General features: G+C 45.2%; 3 protein-coding genes across 3 annotated transcripts in view; all 3 read left to right on the forward strand.

The window, feature by feature from the left end:
- Positions 1-25,633, forward strand: part of CCDC78 (coiled-coil domain containing 78) — a 139,509-nt gene that overhangs the window by 77,025 nt on the left and 36,851 nt on the right. The window lies entirely within an intron of this gene.
- LOC143784389 (E3 ubiquitin/ISG15 ligase TRIM25-like) lies at positions 4,651-7,301 on the forward strand. The gene has a single exon (XM_077272598.1). It carries the CDS (start codon positions 4,661-4,663, stop codon positions 6,230-6,232), a length of 1,572 nt encoding a protein of 523 aa, XP_077128713.1. The 5' UTR covers positions 4,651-4,660; the 3' UTR covers positions 6,233-7,301.
- Positions 10,818-14,832, forward strand: LOC143785384 (E3 ubiquitin/ISG15 ligase TRIM25-like). The gene has a single exon (XM_077274182.1). The coding sequence runs from the start codon at positions 11,164-11,166 to the stop codon at positions 12,733-12,735; it is 1,572 nt and encodes a 523-aa protein (XP_077130297.1). The 5' UTR covers positions 10,818-11,163; the 3' UTR covers positions 12,736-14,832.

Consider the following 25,633-nt stretch of genomic DNA (forward strand, 5'->3'; position numbering starts at 1 on the left):
ATAGACCCGGACTGGGCACAGGGGACTTTCAGGTAAGATTATAACATTTTCTTACCTTACTTATGGAGCTGCGCAGTCTCCGTCCCGTGAACCAAGGCCATGGCTAACACCTCCATCTCTCCGGTCAGTAGGGTGCGTTTCGTCCCTTTGCCTCGCTGTTGGGGGCCATTTGTTATGGAAATTTTTGGGTTGGATAAACTTATCTCTGTGTGTGCTGTGGCCGCTCCCAATAAGACTGAGTATTTTGAGCGCTCAAGGAAGAATGAGACTGCACAACATTATTGTGTCAATAACATTCCATCAATACTGATACTTTATTGTACATACATAGTTTTTATGATAGCATATAGAAAGGAGTGGTTAGGGGTGGTTAGTTAATTACCATATTGTCTAGCTCCTCTGTCATTGGTTATCTAAACATATATGGAATATTGTGATGAATGCTCATATGACTGCTGATTAAGCAACTAGAATTGAGCTCTCTGCATGTAGGACAGAGTTGAGACATCTGACACTGTTGGTCTGCCGTTTCAGCAAGATTCAGCTATATTCTAGGCATTTTTTCAGACATCTGACCCAAGTTCCGCTTTGGAGATGGAAAACCCCCATACAATCTGTCTGGCTTATATCAGTTCATTGTCAGCCATTTTAAGCCATTGATTATAATGTATATATTAGCTGTGAGTATATGAGTATATATGATTATAGAGCAGTATACATGCAAGTGAGATCTACATGATATACATATTTCTATCACACCTCTCCTCTGCTCAGCAGACCCCAGTGTCAGGATTCTGCCAACTCCGTAACTTCCCATGCACCTCAGATGCATGGGCAGTTAAAATTTGTTGCCGTGCGGGAGATTCTTCCTGCACAGCAACAGCAGCTGCCATCCAATCACAGGTCAGCAGCTGAGGTCAGCAAGCACGTCACTGAAGTATGACGTCACTATCATATGCTGGAATGAAGGTTCGCCCCTCAGATGAATCGAGTGGAGGATACCGCTGGATCTTGGCCAGGTAAGGAGAATTTTTTAAATTTTTTTTGTAAAGCAGTGCTATGGGGCATATTATACTACTATGAGCCTGCGTTATGGGGGTGCATTATATTATGGGGTGCATTGTACTACTATGGGGGTGCATTATAGTACTATGGGGGTGCATTATACTACTATGGGGCGAATTATACTTCTATGGGGAGTTTCAAGGGGGCCCTGAAAATTTTGCCAGTATAGGGCACCGAAATTCATAGTTGCAGCCCTGTGCCTAACTAGCTTGGTGTGCTATCTTTATATATACACGTCACACAGTCAGACATAGCCTATACTTTGCCCATCCCTGTAATACCTCCACATAACAGCACCATCCAATCAGGTCAGTCTTTAGAGTTCTCCAGAATCATGCATATGGCTGCTGAGGTCGATGCTTTCCTAAAGGTGGCACTCTTAAGGTACCGTCACACTAAGCAACGTCGCCAGCGATCTGTGACGTTGCAGCGTCCTAGGGAGCGATATCGCTGTATTTGACACGCAGCAGCGATCAGAATCCCGCTGTGAAATTGCTGGTCGCTGCTAGAAGGTCTGCACATTATTTGGTCGCTAGGTCGCCGTGTATCGCTGTGTTTGACAAGCAAAAGCAACCATACCAGCGATATTTTACACTGGTAACCAGGGTAAACATCGGGTTACTAAGCGCAGGGCCGCGCTTAGTAACCCGATGTTTACCCTGGTTACCAGCGTAAAATGTAAAAAAACAAACAGTACATGCTCACCTGCGCGTCCCCCAGCCTCTGCTTCCTGACTCTTACTGATCGCCGGCCCTAAACTGAAAGTGAAAGCACAGCGGTGACGTCACCGCTGTGCTGTTAGGGCCGGAGCTCAGTCAGTGTCAGGAAGCAGAGGCTGGGGGACGCGCTGGTGAGTATGTACTGTTTGTTTTTTTAACTTTTACGCTGGTAACCAGGGTAAACATCGGGTTACTAAGCGCGGCCCTGCGCTTAGCAACCCGATGTTTACCCTGGTTACCCGGGGGCCTCGGCATCGTTGGTCGCTGGAGAGCGGTCTGTGTGACAGCTCTCCAGCGACCAAATAGCGACGCTGCAGCGATCGGCATCGCTGTCGCTATCGCTGCAGCGTCGCTTAGTGTGACGGTACCTTAAGGTCAAGAGTAGAGTAGAGGGTCAAACATGATTGCAGTGGCCCTTCATTTTCCTGAAGATGGCGTCCTTGTATATAGCCAAAAGGCACTGAGGACAGGTTCAAATTCCATTTTAGCTGGATGCATGATGTCCCTCAAGAACAATGGTTTGTAATCCAAACACCACTGGGGTTATGCACCTTCCAAGAGGACAGACAAGAGGTCTCCCATGTAGGTGCTTTCATTTCTCTTATCAACAGAACAAAAGGCTTTATACTACAGGACACACAATTATCTTCCTGCCTCACAGGTTTTACCACCCTCCTAAGGGTACTGTCACACTCTGCAACTTTCCAACGATCACGACCAGCGATACGACCTGGCCGTGATCGTTGGAAAGTCGTTGTGTGGTCGCTGGAGAGCTGTCACACAGACCGCTCTCCAGCGACCAACGATGCCGAGGTCCCGGGTAACCAGGGTAAACATCGGGTTACTAAGCGCAGGGCCGCGCTTAGTAACCCGATGTTTACCCTGGTTACCAGCGTAAAAGTAAAAAAAAACAAACACTACATACTCACATTCCGGTGTCCGTGAGGTCCCTCGCAGTCTGCTTCCCGCTCTGACTGAGTGCCGCCGTAAAGTGAAAGCAGATCACAGCGGTGACGTCACCGCTGTGCTCTGCTCTTACTTTCCGGCCCGCAGTCAGTCAGAGCGGGAAGCAGACGGCAAGGGACCTGAAGGACACCGGAATGTGAGTATGTACGTTTTTTGTTTTTTTTTTACTTTTACGCTGGTAACCAGGGTAAACATCGGGTTACTAAGCGCGGCCCTGCGCTTAGTAACCCGATGTTTACCCTGGTTACAAGCGAACGCATTGCTGGATCGCTGTCACACACAACGATCCAGCGATGACAGCGGGAGATCCAGCGACGAAATAAAGTTTCAAACGATCTGCTACGACGTACGATTCTCAGCGGGGTCCCTGATCGCAGTAGCGTGTCAGACACTGCGATATCGTATGGATATCGCTGGAACGTCACGGATCGTACCGTCGTAGTGATCAAAGTGCCACTGTGTGACAGTACCCTAACAGCTCATGGTCTAGGCTTTTGGTGTCATCCAGAGTTTATGGATTCAATTGTGAGTTCAGTGTTCTTAGGATACATACAGTGTCCATGTTGGCTTCCAACAACAGCTTATGTTGTTGACCCTTCAGTACTAAATCTGTTGAGGCATTTGCTATTGAGCAAAACATTTGTACTCGCGAGTCCTCTCTTCATCTTGGGAGCCTTCAATTCCACCAAATAAAAGCAAGGTATGACGTAAATTTATTCAAACTGTGTTACATTGCATCCAGGTTCACCCATAAATTTCGTATATATATGAGTGGAAGAACTCCACGATGCAGGATTGCGTCAAGACGTGGTTATCAAGACCAGGAAGGGTGGAAGACAAGGACTTCTGGAAGCACGGCCACATGCATCATCACATTGCCACATTTCCCAGGTGATGTTCCCCAAACTGTAAAGTGATAAAAAATGTGCAGAGTGTACCAAGAGGGGTATAAAAAGGATCCTCCTTATCAGTATGACATCTGCCCCCCCCCAAAAAAAAAAAGGATTTTGTGGAAGAGAATGTTTGTTTATAACATATCACTTGAATTTTTCATGTCATGTAGTTGAACATCATAATGAATAAAATTAAAACATATCAATTAAAATGTATTACTACCATAAAGTACAACGTGTCATGAAAAAAATCAATCTAACGATCACTGAGATCGGAAGAAGTATTCCAAAGTTATTACTAGAGATGAGGATCGATTTGCGGGACTGTGGTCCAGCGTCCAGGTCAGTGCTAGCTGGCATCGAGACAGGAGGCGGCAAATCTCTTACCTTCCAGTATCCCCGACGCAGTATTTGATTTTTTTAGGGTTGACGCAATGTCATAGTTTCCAGGATAAAAACAGAAAAGGATTTGTACTGTTAGGAGGAATTCTTCATATTCTAGTGAAAATGTGCTAAATAATAGGCACAACGTAGACTCTGCCTCCACATTGACACGGTGTGGCCCCCAAGTCTTTGGTAAATTACGACCATACTGAAACGGTCTCTAGGGAGAAAGTTATTGAAAAATTGGTGTGACGAGTCGTATGTATGATGTTGTTATCCCCGCTGGTGAAGCCATCTTCCCTCCAATATATTTATAAGTCATCAAACAGATCCATGATCACATAAAAGTACAGGTTTGCAGGCTGAGCTTATCCGTAAGGATCATAGTTGGAGATTTGTAATATTCTCATACTTTACTAGGAAGCCTTATTAGTCATACTATAAATTGTAGCCGCAGCAGCGGAAGTTCTGCATTGTGATGTTCTGCGGCATCTGAGACATTCTACTATATTTACAATATAGTGCGTGCCTATTGCTTCCAGAGCCTCAGGGGTTAATTGCAATGGAGAAACCCTCCTCCCCCCTTGTGTGAAGAAACTTTTCAGGTTTAGGTTCCTGCTCTTTCCCACTACAATGGCGTCTGCGGAGCTGAGGGACGAGCTGAACTGCTCCATCTGCCTGAGCCTCTATACAGATCCCGTATCCCTGAGATGTGGACACAACTTCTGCCGCTCGTGTATTGTGAGTGTGCTGGATGCACAGGAGGCGGCTGGAGGGTATTCCTGTCCTGACTGCAGAGCAGAATATCTGGAGCGTCCGGCCCTGGAGAAGAACCGAAAGCTGGAGAACATAGTGGAGCGTTTCTCATCTACTCAGCCTGGTATGGAGGAGACCAGGATCTTCTGTACTTACTGTGACTCTCCTGCCCCAGCTGTAAGAACATGTCTGCAGTGTGAGGCGTCTTTTTGTGAAAAACACCTAAGCAGACACAGTAAGTCACCAGAACATACCTTAGTTGACCCCACTGATAACCTGGAAGAAAGAAAATGCTCCTCACACAAGGAGATGCTGAAATACTACTGTCCTATAGACAGTGCTTGTATCTGTGTGTCCTGCTGGGTGGCCGGAGACCACAAGGGACATGATGTGGAGCTACTGGATGTGGCCTCTGAGAAGAAGAAGGAGAAAATACAATTTGTCTTGGAGGAAATTAAATCCAACAGAGAAGAAGCTGAAAAAATAATCCAGAATCTAAAGGATCATGGGACAAAACAGAGAAAGAAATCTTCCGGAGTCACCGACAGAGTCGCTCTCCTATTTACTAATCTCAGGAAGAAGCTGGATGATCTAGAAAAGAGAATCCAGGGAGAGATTTGCAGACAGAGGAATCAGGTGTTACTATCAGTCACCGAACTGGTCAAACCGATGGAGCTTCATGTGGACAAACTGGCCAAGAAAATTAATAGTCTTGAGGGACTATGTAATATCACTGATCCACTGACCTTTCTGCAAGAAGAGTTAAACCATGGTGACATCAGTGACGGGAGCTGTGAGGTCATCGGTGGTGTAGGACATTCTCCGTGTGTGGATGAAGGCCTAGTCTCACAGATATTACACAGAGGACTGGGGAACTTTGCCGATAATCTGATGGATCTAAAGAAGAGACAGTTTCCAGTGATGGAGAAATCGGACATATTACTGGATGTAGACACGGCCCATAATAACATTATTATATCTCAGGATCTCAGATCTGCTTCTCATACCGCTACGTCACAGAACAGACCCGATGGGCCCAAGAGGTTCAAATCCCGTCAGGTGCTAAGTTCTCGCAGCTTCTCCTTCGGGAGACATTACTGGGAGGTGGACGTGAGTCAGGCGAAGAATTGGATGATAGGGGTGGCCGGGGAAAGTCTGGAGAGAGAGGTGAATAAAAAATTAACTTTTATTGGCTTCAATGAGAAATCCTGGGCCATCATTTGTGAGCTAAACCTTTTTGCAAGTCATAACAATATCCATAATCAGATGTTATCAGATTCTCCTGTGCGGGTTGTGGGGATCTATCTGGATTACGAGGCCGGGCGTCTGTCCTTCTATCGTGTATGTGACCCCATCAGACACTTACAGACCTTCACCGCCTCCTTCTCCGAGCCGCTCTATGCCGCTTTACATCTGTATGATAATTGTGTCATGAAAATCATAAAATAATTATAAGGATAATTATTGCAACAGTAAAGTGTAAAGTGAATCTTCTATCATTTACCCTTTTAGATCTAACATTCTGTCCTGATCTGGGACCGATGGGCTGCATCTCAGCGTTACACAATCGCAGGCGTCGTTATTTCAGTAATCTCCCCCATCCCTGGCCCACTGTTATAACATTTTTCCCCATCAAGGGCCCCTTCTTGGTATGATGCCCCCCATAGTGGTATAGTGTCCCAATACTGGTATAATATCCCCCATTCTGGTATAATGTCCCAAATGCTGGTATAATGTCCCCCATTCTGGTATAATGTCCCCATCCTAGTATATGGTCCCCCATCCTGGTATAATGTTCCAATGCTGCTATAATAGCCCCAATTCTGGTATAATGCCCCCCATCCTGGTATAATATCCCCAATTCTGGAATAATGTCCCCCATCCTGGTATAATATTCCCAATTCTGGTATAATGTCTCCCATCCTGGTATAATATTCCCAATTCTGGTATAATGTCCCCCATCCTGGTATAATATTCCCAATTCTGGTATAATATCCCCAATTCTGGAATAATGTCCCACATCCTGGTATAATATCCCCAATTATGGTATAATGTCCCCCATCCTGGTATAATATTCCCAATTCTGGTATAATGTCCCCAATTAATGCTATTGTAATTTCCCCAATTCTGGTATAATGTCCCCCATCCTGGTATAATGTCCCAAATGCTGTATAATGTCCCCCATCCTGGTATAATGTTCCAATGTTGCTATAATAGCCCCAAATCTGGTATAATGCCCCCCATCCTGGAATAATGTCCCCCATCATGGTATAATATCCCCAATTCTGGTATAATGTCTCCCATCCTGGTATAATATTCCCAATTTTGGTATAATGTCCCCCATCCTGGTATAATATTCCCAATTTTGGTATAATGTCCCCCATCCTGGTATAATATTCCCAATTCTGGTATAATGTCCCCCATCCTGGTATAATATTCCCAATTCTGGTATAATGTCCCCAATTAATGCTATTGTAATTTCCCCAATTCTGGTATAATGTCCCCCATCCTGGTATAATGTCCCCATCCTGGTATAATATCCCCAATTCTGGTATAATATCCCCAATTCTGGTATAATGTTGGTCCACCTTCCGTTCATGATATTTTAGGAAGAAACAAACGATTCTACTCACCTTCCCCTCTCCCACACCGAGCGGAGCTGGCAGCTGACTTCAACATGCCATTACGGGCAGCACATGACATCACTGCCATGTGCCGTGTGTCACTGACAAACGTCTGCTGCTGGCCTCTGATTGGCCGGCGGAGTGCATTCCAGTGCAGGGAGCCAGCATGTCTCTGCGCCACAATACACTTTACCTGACTGTACGTCCGAGGATGCACGTCCAGGTGACACTGGCATCGGCGCGCCCCCTCCTGCACGGGCCCGACCGTGGTCGCACCCTCTGAGATGACGATTGTTATGCTCTTGTGTTGAATCTTTCCCTAACTTTACGATATCACTGTGCTTATATGAATAATTATTCTTACCCTTAAAGGGGTTGTACCATGACGCACACTTTGCTGTTAAAAGCTTCTAAACAGGTAAAAATGTTCACAAAAAAAGGTTTAAATTGAATAACTTGAATAATAAACACTTTTTTTCTATGTTCTCTGGTTCGCTTGTGTCTCCATGTCGTAGTGAATTGGAGAGGTTGTGGGAGGGATTACAAGAAGACCCATGTGACAGCAGCTGCCTCTCCTCATTGGCTCAGCCACCACATACATACATGGATGACACAAGGTGTGATATTTCTGTGCCGTTCGTGTGACACGTACCAGAATAAAATGCAGAATAGGTTTAAGTATTAGATGTGCAAATTTATAGATATATAGATATATCCGTAAGATATCTAATTAGTTTCTTACGTGTGTGATTTACTGTACTTGTTAATAAATAATTGAAAAAAAACCCAACAACTTGGGGTCCCCCCATTTTTGATAACCAGCAATGGTAAAGCAGACAGCTGCAATCTTATATTATCAGCCCAGGTAAAGCAGACAGCTGCGGGCTTATATTATCAGCCCAGGTAAAGCAGGCAGCTGGAATCTTATATTATCAGCCCAGGTAAAGCAGACAGCTGGAATCTTATATTATCAGCCCAGGTAAAGCAGACAGCTGCGGGCTTATATTATCAGCCCAGGTAAAGCAGACAGCTGCGGGCTTATATTATCAGCCCAGGTAAAGCAGGCAGCTGGAATCTTATATTATCAGCCCAGGTAAAGCAGACAGCTGCAATCTTATATTATCAGCCCAGGTAAAGCAGACAGCTGCGGGCTTATATTATCAGCCCAGGTAAAGCAGGCAGCTGGAATCTTATATTATCAGCCCAGGTAAAGCAGACAGCTGCAATCTTATCAGCCCAGGTAAAGCAGACAGCTGCGGGCTTATATTATCAGCCCAGGTAAAGCAGGCAGCTGGAATCTTATATTATCAGCCCAGGTAAAGCAGACAGCAGCGGGCTTATATTCTCAGAAGGCAGTCGCCCCAAAATTGGGGCATCACATTAGATGCGCCATTTCTGGCTTTTTGCCCCGGTGCGGTGGCAATCGGGTTAATGGTAGTTGGGATTGATGACTGCTGTGATTTGTAAAAAATCACAGCGGGCATCAAGCCCTGGGGTTAGTAATGGAGGTGTCTAACCCGCCGCGGACTATCTATAGCTTTGCACATCTAACCTAACATACGAAACAGAGACAAAAACACATGCGGCAAGAACGCAAGTGAGCTGAGGTTTGGAAGTCATGCGTAAATTCAGCTGAGGGAAAGCCTGAACAAACACCGAAGTGGGAACGTACCCTAACAGCCACGAAATATGCGGGGCAGGGACTCAAGCACCTGCGATACTCGATCAAGTAACGAGCGAACCCGAGCACCCCGACGCTCGCTCGCTCATCACTAGTTGGGATTTTAAAAAATAAATAATAGTCATTTTTTTAATCTTGAGAAAGCTCTCCCAGGAACTGTCTGTGTCTCGTCTCACAAAACTTTTAGTGAGAGAAGAGGCAGGGAGCTAGGGAGTTGTAGGAGGACATAAAGGAGTGGGGGAGCCATGGATGGAGAGCTGGGAAACTGAGGAGCCGTGGGAGGAGAGCTTGGAGCAGAATCAGTGGAGGAGTCGGTTGGACTCTGCCTTCTCAATTGCAGAGAGCAGCAGTAAGATGGGAAAGATCTGGCAGCTCCGAGTGTGAATGAAGGAACAAAAAATAATCCCCAGATCCCAACTAGAGATGAGCCAGACGCACAGATGACGTCACTCCGGCCCTGGGGGATCAAATGCCACCGGGGACGCCGGAAGGTTAGAGATTCACGGCCTCCCGTCCAGCCGCCCGGTCCCACTGATCTGTACCAGGGTCCCGTGAATCCATCAGCTCATCTCTAGTCCCAAGTGTCCCGGATACAGCGGACAGTCCCGGATTTAGGTCTACGCCCTGCAGCCTCACGCATCTGCTGAATGTCCCTCACTGCCAGCGCCCCTCTGACAACTCCTCCTGCCAGGAGAGAAAGAAATGGGAAATGGTCGTGGCCAAAACAAGTCACTGTGGAGGGGGAGAAGTATTGTTAATCTAGTTTGCTACTGATTTAATGAGACTCTCTCATTCTGTTCATTATGAGGTTCTACAGCAGCTTTGGTGTATATTATGAGTTTCTGTAGCAACTGAGGTGTATTATGAGGTTCTGCAGCAGCTGAGGTGTATTATGAGGTTCTGCAGCAGCTGAGGTGAGTTATGAGGGTCTGCAACAGCTGAGGTCTGTATTATGAGGTTCTGCAACAGCAAAGGTCTGTATTATGAAGTTCTGCAGCAGCTGAGATGTGTATAGTGAGGTTCTGCAGCAGCTGAGATGTGTATAATGAGGTTCTGCAGAACATCAGGTGTGACGTACATTTGCATGTATAGTAAAATAATGAGCCCCACAATGGGATAAATAAAGAATTCAGGATTTTTAGGCAGAGTAAGTAAAAAAATATTTTTTATTGATGGAAAATATAATTAATAGCCAATATCAAAAGGTATCAAAAATCATAAATACATTGTGGAATAAATCCTACTAATAAAGTGATAATAAATATTCCTAATGGCAAATAATAAGGTATAAGAACCTCACAAATAGTGAAAATGCAAAAAGATAGATATGTTAGTAGTGACATAGTATCAAAGAGAAAGGTACTAATGGGTTAAATTGGGTGTGCAGCATTCACAGGAGCCAGACCACTGATTCACAGCTGTATAAGGAATGCAGTGAGGGTATGATAAATGGACAGACCAGGGGTAAAAAGCCCTAAACAAATGCTGAGAGTGATAAGACCCCCAGAGGAAGCTGTAGGCGAAACGCACATTAGAGGTGCCTTGTTGGCTGCCACCCAGGGTTTTTTTTACCTCCTTATACCAACTTTCGTCTATTTCTACAATCTTTTTCCAGCTACACAGCATTCATCAATTTCTACACAGGGCAGTTTTTCCTTTCTATTTGTGAATATATTGCCTCTTTTTTTATTAATGGTTACCTTTGGAAATTTCTCTCAGCATTTGCTGTGTTTAGTCATGCTCCTGTGAATGCTGCGAAACCCAGTTTAACCCATTAGTACCTTGTTCTTTGGTTTATTTTTGGAGGTTCCCTGTGTGATTTATACCTTTGTTTGACATTTTCCCTTTTTATATTTTTTTTTTAGAAAAATTTGTCTTGTCAGTTGTTCAATAAGGAATTATTTTTTTTACTTACTTTGGCTAACACTCCTGAATCGTTAAAGGTTTTCTGATCTAAATGGGAGAGTCTTCAACATTTATGGTCTATTGTAGGGGTTAATTACTCTGGAGAAACTCTCCGCCCTTCTTATAGGAAGAAACTTTTCCACTTTCAGTTCCTGTTCTTTCCAACAATAATGGCGTCTGCGGAGCTGAGGGACGAGCTGAACTGCTCCATCTGCCTGAGCCTCTATACAGATCCCGTATCCCTGAGATGTGGACACAACTTCTGCCGCTCGTGTATTGTGAGTGTGCTGGATGCACAGGAGGCGGCTGGAGGGTATTCCTGTCCTGACTGCAGAGCAGAATATCCGGAGTGTCCGGCCCCGGAGAAGAACCGAAAGCTGAGGAACATAGTGGAGCGTTTCTCATCTACTCAGCCTGGTATGGAGGAGACCACAATCTTCTGTACTTACTGTGATTCTCCTGCCCCGGCTGTAAGAACATGTCTACAGTGTGAGGCGTCTTTTTGTGGAAAACACCTAAGCAGACACAGTAAGTCACCAGAACATACCTTAGTTGACCCCACTGATACCCTGGAGGAAAGAAAATGCTCCACACACAAGGAGGTGCTGAAATACTACTGTCCTATAGACGCTGCCTGTATCTGTGTGTCCTGCTGCGTGGTCGGAGACCATAAGGGACATGATGCGGCGCTATTGGACATGGCCTTTCAGAAAGAGAAGGAGAAATTGGAGAACATCATGGAGAAACTGAACTCTGAGCAGGAGGACATTGAGAAGAGAGTCCACAACCTACAGGATCATAGGAAAGATGAGAAGATGAGGTCCACCGAGATCGCTAAGAGAGTCCACTACTTGTTCAAAGACCTCAGGAATCAACTGAGCGCATTAGAGAGAAAAGTCCTTTGTGAGATCTCCAGGCAGGAAAATCAAGTCTTGTTGCCAATCAGCAACTTAATCCAAGAACTCGAGAAGCAAAGATACGAGCTCGCAATTAAAATCCATCAGGCTGAGGAGTTGTGTAAGGTCCACGACCCTCTTGCCTTCCTGACGGAACTGAACAGAAGTGATGGGTTCAGTCACAGGACCCCCGATGTCAACGGTGAGGTGAAGAACATTGGGACTCAGAACCACATGTCAGTCTCACAGGTCTTACACCAGGGACTTGCACGCTTTTCGGACGACATGTTTATGAGGATAAAGAGACAGTTCTCAGTGATGGAGAAATCTGACATATTACTGGATATAGACACGGCCCATAATAACATTATTATATCACGAGATCTCAGATCTGCTTCTTATTCTGCTACATCACAGAACAGACCCAACGGGCCCAAGAGATTCAAGTCCCGTCAAGTCTTTAGTTCCTACAGCGTCTCCTCCGGGAGACATTACTGGGAGGTGGATGTTAGTCAGGCAGAGAGATGGCTGATAGGATTGGCCGGGAAAAGTCTGGAGAGGAAGGTGGTGGGTAACGAATCGTTCCTTGGATATAACGACAAGTCTTGGGCTTTATGTTCAAATTACTTTTTTACGGCACGTCATAACAATACTCCTAAACAGCTGGTCTCTGACCCTCAGGTGCGGGTTGTGGGGATCTATCTGGATTATGAGGCCGGGCGTTTGTCCTTCGTTCAGGTGTGTGATCCCATCAGACACTTACACACCTTCACCGCCTCCTTCTCCGAGCCGCTGCACCTCGCCTTTTATCTATTCCCAGACTCTTGCCTCAGAATCGTTAACTAATCTTAAATCTGGCTGTTGTTCTCAGGTAGCTGCCATTTAAGATCCACGAAAAGTGCAAATGTTTACCTCAGGTATGTGCGGCCTCTGGCACGGTTACTGATGGTGTGTTCACGTGTGACGACACTCCTACATTGCGGCTGGCCTGTACTTCTGACCCCCTGAAGAACCTGTTATGTTTCTTGTTGTTCCTTGTTTTTCATCCAAACTAGAAGACTGCTTGATCCGAGACAACATTCTGATGATTCGGATTTCTGGGTGGGATTATGGTAAAATGTGTAGGGAGAGGACAAGATGGAGATGCCTCATAGCCTTTGGTAACACGGTATGGACATCTCGTCTCCTCCATAATCTCCTGATACCTCACTACACATAACCTCTGATCCTCACAAGACCTCCTTCTTTGTTTTCCTCTTGTTGGTTCCTCACACATATTTTTCCAAGATTTCCTAGATCCTGAACTCTTCAAAGAAAACCTAAAAACCATGTGTTGTATAACTTAAAATCACCCTGCTGACTTTACACCACAATGTAGCATCTTCTACGCTCACTTGTTGTCTACTTTTCCCTTCCCTTGTATATGGTGAGCCTTGGAATGGTCTTATCTCTCTATCACTAACCTATGGTGCATTTAGGGTGGTACGCCCCCCATGACCCCTAAACAACGGTGATCAGCTATGTAGAAGCCAATCTGTGATGGTTGAATAGTTTGTTTAAACACGGCCAACTAGACTTCCATGGGCACAGAACGATCGTTAACAAGACCAGTCTGTGTGCATAGACAACCTTTGTTCTCGGCAGCACATGTCCTACTTACATAGGACAATGTGCTGCCGAGAGTGTTGATTTTTTAGCCATCTTAAAAGTAATTTCACATTTGCTTCTTTCGTTGGATGACTGGTAGCCTGTTTCTACTGGCCGATTATTGTGAAATTAGTATTTCTAGGAAGGTTTCAGAAAAACATGATGAGACGTTTAGTACTACAATGCCTGAAAGATGCTGGCGCAGGAGAGGAGGCATGACAAATCACTAATATGTAAAATATGCACTTAACCAGTGACTGTGGGTTTTTTTCCTCCATATGTCAATAGAAAATGAGAAACTTCATAATACATCTTATCAGAGATATCTTCTTTCTCCTGATAATTCATTCTCAATTTTGGGGTAAAATGTGTTTCCAGTAAATAAAGATTCTCCCATTACTTAGATAAGACAGTTAGTGCTTATAAAGTTCTATGGAGAACTAGAACTGACGTCTCAGGAGAACTTGCAGGAGAATGTCTGTGCTCCTCCTTACTCCAAAGAAATGTAAAAGCACCGATTGTCATCTCCTATCTCAGTACTGGGAACCTCTGTCTTCACTGACTTCTGATGTTAGATATTTTACCCATGAATTGTGAGAACGAGATCAGTCCAGGAAGAGAAAGAATCAGATGTCTTTGAGAAGATATATTGCAAAGTTGCTTATTTTAACATTTTATTATTGATTTGTTACATTAAACGACGATCACTCTCTAAACCTAGTGCTGCAGGGTTCAGGCTCTGGAGGCGGTTAATAATACCGTATAGTGTATTATATATATATATACGCCATATTCCGCCAGCAGGTGGCAGCGGAGTCTTTGCTCTGCTTGGGACGTTGTTTTCTCTTGGGCTACAGTAGGCGGCGGAAGGAGCGGCTATCACCAGGGACACTATGGCTAGAGCGCCCAAATATGCTCTTCATAGTAGGTGCCCTCACCAACATTCACACCCTCATGGCCTCTGAAGGACCCCAAGTGGTGAACTCTGCGGCCCTGAACCCATGCTTGAGAATTTTCTGCCTCGACTCTGTGAGATTTGGCTTCAAAGTGTGGACGATCGATTATTATTACAATCTAATATAACATTTGAGTCGTTGAATTGTTACTGGTGATGAGTGAACGTTCTGAGATAAGGTCCTGTCCGAGCATGTCGAACAGCCGCGGGGACTCGAACATAGTTATCGATCACGACGAATACACTCTGTTAGCGCCCGGATAGGACCTGACCTGAGCACGTTCATCACTAATTGTTGTACATTTATGTGCCTCACACAATAAAATGATTCATATTTTGTACCAACGTGTTCGATAGATTCTAGAAACGTCTGCGAGTCATCCTCAGTATAGGGACCAATCCACATTCTGTGTAGCAGCCATGTTTTCTGATCTGTAAACTAACAGTATGACGCATAGTTTCACACATGGCCGGACCGGGTATGGTGGATGTGATACGGACTAAAGAACTAGTTTGTGCAGTTGTTCTTGTCGTCTCAGGAGAAGACCTAGATCTTCCTTCTTTCTTTGGTGACCCTTGTACCGACCATGAAATCTTTCCTTGAGTGATGCCTTCATGTGTCGGGAACATTGTGCCACCCCTACGTCAGTTAATCACTCTCTTTCGATGATAAGAAGCCCCTGAAATAATACAGCTTTTCCTGAAGAAGGCGGCCATTGATTGCTGCTAAGAACATTGTCCATCTGCTTGTAAATGTGAGGGATCGTATGGTTGTAGAGCAGAAAATGCGCAGTGAGATCTCCAGACGGGAAGATCAAATATCGCTGTCGGTCTCCGATCTGAGCAAGGAGCTGGAGACATAGAAAATGGCTCAGTCTTGGGAAGCAATCAAAACCAGAGAGTGAACATTACGTCTGTCACTATAAGGCTACGTTCACATTTGCGTTGTGCGCCGCAGCGTCGGCGCCGCAGCGCACAACGCAAACAAAAACGCGGCAAAACGCACGCTAAAACGCTGCGTTTTGCGCCGCATGCGTCCTTTTTGGCCGAAAGTTGGACGCAAAAAAAATGCAACTTGAAGCGTTTCTTGCGTCCAACGCTTGCGGCCATGCGGCGCAAAACGCAGCACAACGCATGTCCATGCGCCCCCATGTTAAATATAGGGGCGCATGACGCATGCGGCGCCCGACGCTGCGGCGCTGACCGCAAATGTGAACGTAGCCTAAGACGGTGATGACTTGTGATGTAAACCTCCATCATCGAGCGGCTCTGTGGTGCTCCTTGATTGTCCCGAGCGCAGGAGTTGTGTATCCTTCTGCATTCCTCCAATGCATCTACACAGGGCCGCGTCAGCACTCGGCGCACCCAGGCAAGTGTCGGGGCCCTGAGCAGGCGGTGGGGCCACTTGCCCTTATGGACACCGGCGCACTATGCAATACTTACCACTCCCCACTCCACTGCTGCGGCATCTTCCACATCTTTTGTCTGTGACGTTCAGGTCAGAGGGCGCGATGACGTCAAGTCTGTGCGCCCTCTGAATGAACAGTCATAGTGCAAAGAGCCGGAAAAAGCCAACGCAGCGGAGTCTGGAGCAGAGCAGCGGCCAGCGACGAGAGGTTAGTATTTCATTTTTTTTTAGCATTATATATGGGGACCATCATGCACTGAGCGCATCACATATGGGGCCCATTATATATGGAGCATTATATGGGGAATATTCTGAATGGAGCAATATATTGGACTCATTATACTGTATAGAGCAATATATGGGGCTCATTATACTATATGGAGCAATACTATATATGGGGCTCATCATACTATATGGAGCAATACTATATATGGGGCTCATTATACTATATGGAGCAATACTATATATGGGGCTCATCATACTATATGGAGCAATACTATATATGGGGCTCATTATACTATATGGAGCAATACTATATATGGGGCTCATCATACTATATGGAGCAATACTATATATGGGGCTCATTATACTATATGGAGCAATACTATATATGGGGCTCATTATACTATATGGAGCAATACTATATATGGGGCTCATTATACTATATGGAGCAATATATGGGGCCCAATATACTTCACAAAGCACTGTGTGGTGCCCATAATACTGTGTGAAGCAATATATGAGGCTCATTATTCTGTATGGAGCAATATACACTGGGGGAAATAAGTATTTGATCCCTTGCTGATTTGGTCAGTTTGCCCACTGACAAAGACATGAGCAGTCTATAATTTTAAGGGTAGGTTAATTTTAATGTTGAGAGACAGAATATCAAAAATAAAATTCAGAAAATCACATTGCAAATAAATTTATATAATTTATGCATTTTGCAGTGAGAAATAATTATTTGATCCCCTACCAACCATTAAGAGCTCTGGCTCCTACAGACCAGTTAGACGCTCCTAATCAACTCGTTACCTGCATTATAGACAGCTTTCTTACATAGTCACCTTTATAAAAGACTCCTGTCCACAGACTCAATCAGTCAGACTCTAAGGGTACCGTCACACAGTGCAATTTTGATCGCTACGACGGTACGATTCGTGACGTTCTAGCGATATCGTTACGATATCGCAGTGTCTGACACGCAGCAGCGATCAGGGATCCTGCTGAGAATCGTACGTCGTAGCAGATCGTTTGGAACTTTCTTTCGTCGCTTGATCACCCGCTGACATCGCTGGATCGTTGTGTGTGACAGCGATCCAGCGATGTGTTCGCTTGTAACCAGGGTAAACATCGGGTAACTAAGCGCAGGGCCGCGCTTAGTAACCCGATGTTTACCGTGGTTACCAGCGTAAACGTAAAAAAAACAAACAGTACATACTCACATTCTGGTGTCTGTCCTCCGGCGTCTCAGCTTCTCTGCACTGTGAGCGCCGGCCAACCAGAAAGCGAGCACAGCGGTGACGTCTGACGTCACGGCTCTGCTTTCCGGCCGCTGTGCTTACACAGTGCAGAGAAGCTGAGACGCCGGGGGACAGACACCGGAATGTAAGTATGTACTGTTTGTTTTTTTTACGTTTACGCTGGTAACCAGGGTAAACATCGGGTTACTAAGCGCGGCCCTGCGCTTAGTAACCCGATGTTTACCCTGGTTACCCGGGGACTTCGGCATCGCTCCAGCGCCGTGATTGCAACGTGTGACCGCAGTCTACGACGCTGGAGCGATAATCATACGATGCTGCGACGTCACGGATCGTGCCGTCGTAGCGATCAAAATTGCTCTGTGTGACAGTACCCTAACCTCTACACTATGTTCCAAATTATTATGCAAATTACATTTTTATCGGATTTTCCTAAATGGTCGGTGCAAATGACAGTCAGTCTAATAAAAGTCATCACCCGTTAGATTATACATCGAGTTGTATTGAAGAAACCTCCCAATGATAACAGTATAATCTCCAAAATGAATAAAACCTCACAATGCACTGTTCCAAATTATTAGGCACAGTAGAATTTCTAAACATTTGATCTGTTTTAAAGAACTGAAAATGCTCATTTGTGGAATTTGCAGCATTAGGAGGTCACATTCACTGAACAAAAAAGCTATTTGACTCCAAAACATCCTAACAGGCCAAGTTACATGTTGACATAGGACCCTTCTTTTATATCACATTCACAATTCTTGCATCCATTGATCTTGTGAGTTGTGAGTTTTTGCTTGTAGTTCTTTGCCTCCCAGAGCTGCTGTTTGGATGTGAACTGCCTCCCACCCTCATAGATCCTTCGCTTGATGATCCAAAGGTTCTCTATAGGGTTGAGGACAGGGGAAGATGGTGGCCACACCATGAGTTTATCTCCTTGTATGCCCATAGCAGCCAATGACTCAGAGGGATTCGTTGCAGCATGAGATGGTGCATTGTCAGCATGGAGATGATTTTACTCCTGAAGGCACATTTCTGCTTTTTATACCATGGAGGAAAGTTGTCAGTTAGAAACTCTATATACTTTGCAGAGGTCATTTTCACACCTTCAGGAACCCTAAAGGGCCCTACCAGCTGTTGCTCCATGATTCTGGCCTTGCTGACGTTGCAGCCTTGTTGGGACATGGTGGCCATCCACCAACCATCCACTACTCCATCCATTTGGACCATCCAGGGTTGCTCAACACTTATCAGTAAACAAGACTGTTTCGAAATTAGTCTTCATGTATGTGTGGACCCAATGCAACCATTTCTGCTTGTGAACACTGTTTAAGGGTGGCCGAATAGTAGGTTTATGCACCGCAGCAAGCTTTAAAAGGATCCTACACCTTGAGGTTCGAGGGACTCCAGAGGCACCAGCAGCTTCAATTATATGTTTGCTGCTTTGTAATGGCTTTTTAGCAGCTGCTCTCTTAATTCGATGAACTTGCCTGGCAGAAATCTTCCTCATTATGCCTTTATCAGCATGAACACGTCTGCGCTCAGATTCAGCCACAAATCTCTTAACAGTACGATGATCACACTTAAGTTTTCAGGAAATATCTAATGTTTTCATCACTTGACCAAGGCATTGCACTATTGATGCTTTTCGGCAGCAGAGAGATCCTTTTTCTTTCCCATGTTACTTGAAAACTGTGACCTGCTTAATAATGTGGAACATCATTTTTAAGTAGTTTTCCTTTAAATAGAATCACCTGGAAAACCAATTATCACATGTGTTTAAGATTGATTTCAGTGATCCATTGAGCCCTGAGACACAATACCATCCATGAGTTTGATTGAAAAACAAAACAATTAAATCTTTATGACACTTAAATCCAATTTGCATAATAATTTGGAACACAGTGTACAACATGGGTAAGACCAAAGAGCTTTCTAAGGATGTCAGGGACAAGATCATAGACCTGCACAAAGCTGGAATTGGCCACAAAACCATAAGTAAGACGCTGGGTGAGAAGGAGACAACTGTTGTGCAATAGTAAGAAAATGGAAGAAATACAAAATGACTGTCAGTCGACATCGATCTGGGGCACCATGCAAAATCTCACCGTGTGGGGTATCCTTGATCATGAGTAAGGTGAGAGATCAGCCTAAAACTACACGGGGGGAACTTGTTAATGATCTCAAGGCAGCTGGAACCACAGTCACTAAGAAAACCATTGGTAGCACCTTACACCGTAAAGGTTTAAAATCCTGTAGTGTCGCAAGGTCCCCCTGCTCAAGAAGCGACATGTGCAGGCTCGTCTGAAGTTTACCAATGAACACCTGGATGATTCTGTGAGTGATTGGGAGAAGGTGCTGTGGTCAGATAAGACAAACATTGAGGTCTTTGGCATTAACTCAACTCGCCGTGTTTGGAAGAAGAGAAATGCTGCCTATGACCCAAAGAACACCATCCCCACTGTCAAGCATGGAGGTGGAAACATTATGTTTTGGGGGTGTTTCTCTGCTAAGGGCACAGGACTACTTCACTGCATCAATGGGAGAATGGATGGAGCCATGTACCATAATATCCTGAGTGACAACCTCCTTCCCTTCGCCAGGACATTAAAAATGGGTTGTGGCTGGGTCTTCCAGCAAGACAATGACCCAAAACATACAGCCAAGGCAACAATGGAGTGGCTCAAAAAGAAGCACATTAAGGTCATGGAGTGGCCTAGCCAGTCTACAGACCTTCATCCCATAGAAAACATATGGAGGGAGTTGAAGCTCTGAGTTGCCAAACAACAGCCTCAAAATCTTAATGATTTAGAGATGATCTGCAAAGAGGAGTGGACCAAAATTCCTCCTGACATGTGGGCAAACCTCATTATCAACTATAACAAAAGTATGACTGCTGTGCTTGCCAACAAGGGTTTTGCCACCAAGTATTATGTCTTGTTTGCCAGAGGGATCAAATACTTATTTCTCACTGCAAAATGCAAATACATTTATATGATTTATACAATGTGATTTTCTGGATTTTATTTTTGATATTCTCTCAATGTTAAAATTAACCTACCCTTAAAATTATAGACTGTTCATGTCTTTGTCAGTGGGCAAACTTATAAAATCAGCAAGAGATCAAATACTTATTTCCCCACTGTATGGGACTCATTATTCTTATGGTCCTGGTGGTAGGAACACATGAACTGACCTGATAGGTAAACCAAAAAATAGGACAAGCTCTGGGGATGTGGGAACTTTACTGACCGCAATCCTGATCCTATCAACACACACTATAGGCAGCCGTGGAGCGTTCCTAACTCGGCCTAGACGCCTCTGCACAGCCTGAGAAACTAGCTACCCCTAGAGAGAAACAAAGCCTCACTTGCCTCAGAGAAATTTTCCCCAAAGTGAGAGCAGCCCCCACAAATAATGACGGTGAGTTAAGAGTAAAGCACAAACATAGAAATGAAAACAGGTTTTAGCAAATGAGGCCCGCTAATAACTAGTCAGAAGATAGCAAGGAATCTGTGCGGTCAGTATAAAATACTACAAAAATTATCCACGCAGAGAATACAAAAAGACCCCCACACCGACTCACGATGTGAGGGGCGCAACTCCGCACCCCAGAGCTTCCAGCTAGCAATCAAATAGCATATAAGCAAGCTGGACTGAACTCATCATATACTGAGAAACATTTTCAAATAGCTATGAGCAAAAATAGACTAGCATGAACTTAGCTTCTCCACGAGGAGACAGGTCACAAGGGAAGTCCCAGAGAGATCTGAACCAGTACTGAATACAACGACAGCAGGCAACAAGTAAAGGTCCAGATGGAGTTAAATAGGCAGCAAGCCTAGCAGGAAACGAGGCAGCTGGAGTCCAGCTACAGACCAGCCGTAACACTCAAAGCCACCAGAGGGAGCCCAAGAACAGAACTCACAAAGTACCACACATGACCACAGGAGGGAGCCCGAGAACGGAATTCACAACAGTACCCCCCCCCTTGAGGAGGGGTCACCGAACCCTCACCAGAGCCCCCAGGCCGATAAGGACGAGCCAAATGAAAGGCACGAACCAAATCTGCAGCATGGACATCAGAGGCAACAACCCAGGAATTATCCTCCTGACCATAGCCCTTCCATTTAACCAAGTACTGAAGCTTCCGTCTCGAAATACGAGAATCCAAGATCTTCTCTACCACATACTCCAATTCTCCCTCGACCAACACCGGAGCAGGAGGATCAACAGAAGGAACCACAGGCACCACATACCTCCGCAACAATGACCTATGGAACACATTATGAATGGCAAAAGATGCTGGGAGGTCCAAACGAAATGACACAGGGTTGAGGATTTCTGAAATTTTATAAGGACCGATGAAACGAGGTTTAAACTTAGGAGAGGAAACCTTCATAGGAACGTAACGAGATGACAACCATACCAAATCCCCCACACGAAGTCGGGGACCCACACAGCGATGGCGATTAGCAAAGCGCTGAGCCTTCTCCTGTGACAACGTCAAATTGTCCACTACGTGGTTCCAAATCTGCTGCAACCTATCCACCACAGAATCCACCCCAGGACAGTCAGAAGGCTCAACCTGACCCGAGGAAAAACGAGGATGAAAACCAGAATTACAAAAAAAAGGCGAAACCAAAGTAGCAGAACTAGCCCGATTATTGAGGGCGAACTCAGCCAATGGCAAAAAAGTCACCCAATCATCCTGATCAGCAGAAACAAAACATCTCAGATAAGCTTCCAAGGTCTGATTAGTTCGTTCGGTTTGGCCATTTGTCTGAGGATGGAAGGTCGAAGAAAAAGACAAATCAATGCCCATCTTAGCACAAAAGGACTGCCAAAATCTGGACACAAACTGGGATCCTCTGTCAAACACAATGTTCTCCGGAATACCATGCAAACGAACCACATTCTGAAAAAACAGCGGAACCAAATCAGAGGAGGAGGGCAACTTAGGCAAGGGCACCAAATGGACCATTTTAGAAAAACGATCACAAACCACCCAGATGACAGACATCCTCTGAGAGACTGGAAGATCCGAAATAAAATCCATGGAAATATGCGTCCAAGGCCTCTTCGGGACAGGCAAAGGCAAAAGCAATCCACTGGCACGAGAACAGCAAGGCTTGGCCCGAGCACAAATCCCACAGGACTGCACAAAGGAACGCACATCCCGCGACAAGGAAGGCCACCAAAAGGACCTGGCCACCAGATCCCTGGTACCAAAAATCCCAGGATGACCCGCCAACACCGAAGAATGAACCTCGGAAATAACTCTACTGGTCCATCTATCCGGGACAAACAGTCTCTCCGGTGGACAACGGTCAGGTCTATCGGCCTGAAATTCCTGCAGCACCCGCCGCAAATCAGGGGAGATGGCAGACAAAATCACCCCCTCTCTGAGGATACCAGCCGGCTCAGAAACTCCCGGAGAGTCAGGCACAAAACTCCTAGAAAGGGCATCAGCCTTCACATTCTTTGAGCCCGGAAGGTACGAAACCACGAAATCAAAACGGGAGAAAAACAGCGACCAACGAGCTTGTCTAGGATTTAACCGTTTGGCAGACTCGAGATAAATCAAATTCTTGTGATCCGTCAAGACCACCACGCGATGCTTAGCTCCCTCAAGCCAATGTCGCCACTCCTCGAATGCCCACTTCATTGCCAACAACTCCCGATTACCAACATCATAATTCCGCTCGGCAGGCGAAAACTTTCTAGAAAATAAAGCACATGGTCTCATCACCGAGCCATCAGAGCTTCTCTGTGACAAGACAGCCCCTGCTCCAATCTCAGAAGCATCAACCTCGACCTGAAAGGGAAGAGAGACATCAGGCTGACGCAAGACAGGAGCCGAAGAAAACCGACGTTTCAGCTAAAAGGCCTCAAGGGCCGCAGAAGACCAATTCGTCACATCAGCACCCTTTCTGGTCAAATCAGTCAAAGGTTTAACCACACTAGAAAAATTAGTGATGAAGCGACGGTAAAAATTAGCAAAGCCCAAGAACTTCTGAAGACTCTTCACCGATGTAGGTTGAGTCCAGTCATAGATGGCCTGGACTTTAACTGGATCCATCTCGATAGTAGAAGGGGAAAAAATAAAGCCCAAAAAGGAAACCTTCTGGACTCCAAAGAGACATTTAGAGCCCTTCACAAACAAGGCATTGGCACGCAGGACCTGAAACACCATCCTAACCTGCTTCACATGAGACTCCCAATCATCAGAAAAGACCAAAATATCATCCAGGTACACAATCATAAATCTATCCAGATACTCTCGGAAGATGTCGTGCATGAAGGACTGAAACACGGAAGGGGCATCACAAAGTACTCAAAATGACCTTCGGGCGTATTAAATGCTGTTTTCCATTCATCGCCCTGCTTTATACGCACAAGATTATAAGCTCCTCGAAGATCTATCTTGTTGAACCAACTAGCCCCCCTAATCCGAGCAAACAGATCGGACAGCAGAGGCAAAGGGTACTGAAATTTGACCGTGATTTTATTTAGAAGGCGATAATCTATACAGGGTCTCAGAGAACCAGCCTTCTTGGCCACAAAAAAGAACCCTGCACCCAAAGGTGACGACGACGGACGAATATGCCCTTTCTCCAAAGACTCCTTTATATAAGTCCGCATAGCGGTATGTTCTGGTACAGATAAATTAAAAAGTCGACCCTTAGGGAACTTACTACCAGGAATCAAATTTATAGCACAATCACAATCCCTATGAGGAGGTAGGGCACTGGATTTGGGCTCATCAAATACATCCTGGTAATCCGACAAAAATTCAGGGACTTCAGAAGGAGTAGAAGAAGCAATTGACACCAAAGGAACATCGCCATGTACCCCTTGACAACCCCAACTTGACACAGACATTGCTTTCCAATCCAGGACTGGATTATGAACCTGCAGCCATGGCAGACCCAACACGACAACATCATGCAAATTATGTAACACCAGAAAGCGAATAACCTCCTGATGTGGAGGAGTCATGCACATAGTCACTTGAGTCCAGTACTGAGGCTTATTCCTGGCCAATGGCGTAGCATCAATTCCCTTTAGTGGAATAGGGAATTGCAATGGCTCCAAGATAAAACCACAGCGCCTGGCAAATGACAAATCCATCAAATTCAGGGCAGCGCCTGAATCCACAAAAGCCATAACAGAGTAGGATGACAGAGAGCAAATCAAAGTAACAGACAAAATGAATTTAGGCTGTACAGTACCAATGGTGACAGACTTAGCGAACCTTTTTGTGCGCTTAGAACAGTCAGAGATAGCATGAGTGGAGTCACCACAGTAAAAGCACAACCCATTCTGACGTCTGATTTTGCCGTTCAATTCTGGTCAGAATCCTGTCACATTGCATAGACTCAGGCTTCTGTTCAGAAAACACCGCCAGATGGTGCACAGGTTTGCGCTCCCGCAAACGCTGATCAATCTGAATGGCCAAAGACATTGACTCATTCAGACCCGCAGGCGTGGGGAACCCCACCATAACATCCTTAAGGGCTTCAGAAAGACCCTTTCTGAAAATCGCTGCCAGGGCACACTCATTCCATTGAGTGAGCACAGACCACTTCCTAAACTTCTGACAGTAAACCTCTGCTTCATCCTGACCCTGAGAGAGAGCCAGCAAAATCTTTTCTGCCTGGTCCACTAGATTAGGTTCCTCATAAAGCAATCCAAGGGCCAGAAAAAACGCATCCACATTTAGCAATGCAGGATCTCCTGGCGCCAGGGAGAATGCCCAATCTTGAGGGTCACCACGTAACAAAGAAATAACAATTTTAACTTGCTGAGCAGGGTCACCAGAGGAACGAGGTCTCAGAGAAAGAAACAATTTGCAATTATTTTTGAAATTCAAAAACCTAGACCTATCTCCAGAGAACAGTTCAGGAATTGGTATTTTAGGTTCTGACATAGGACTGTGAATTACATAATCCTGAATGCTTTGTATCCTTGTAGCGAGCTGATCCACACAAGAGGACAGACCTTGAATGTCCATATCTGCAGCTGAGTCCTGAACCACCCAGAGATTAAGGGGAGGAGAGAGGGTAAACACACTGCAGAGGAAAAAAAAAACCCTCAGAGCTTCTCTTATCCCTCTTTTGCGATGCATTAACACTTTACCGGCCTGCTGTACTGTTATGGTCCTGGTGGTAGGAACACATGAACTGACCTGATAGGTAAGCCAAAAAATAGGACAAGCTCTGGGGATGTGGGAACTTTACTGACCGCAAT

The sequence above is a fragment of the Ranitomeya variabilis genome, chromosome 7 (assembly GCF_051348905.1).
Source record: "Ranitomeya variabilis isolate aRanVar5 chromosome 7, aRanVar5.hap1, whole genome shotgun sequence".
Classification (NCBI taxonomy): domain Eukaryota; kingdom Metazoa; phylum Chordata; class Amphibia; order Anura; family Dendrobatidae; genus Ranitomeya; species Ranitomeya variabilis.

What these genes read in the sequence shown, in the direction of transcription:
- LOC143784389 (XM_077272598.1), top strand. Translation starts at nt 4,661, where the DNA reads ATGGCGTCTGCGGAGCTGAGGGACGAGCTGAACTGCTCCATCTGCCTG.
- LOC143785384 (XM_077274182.1), top strand. Translation starts at nt 11,164, where the DNA reads ATGGCGTCTGCGGAGCTGAGGGACGAGCTGAACTGCTCCATCTGCCTG.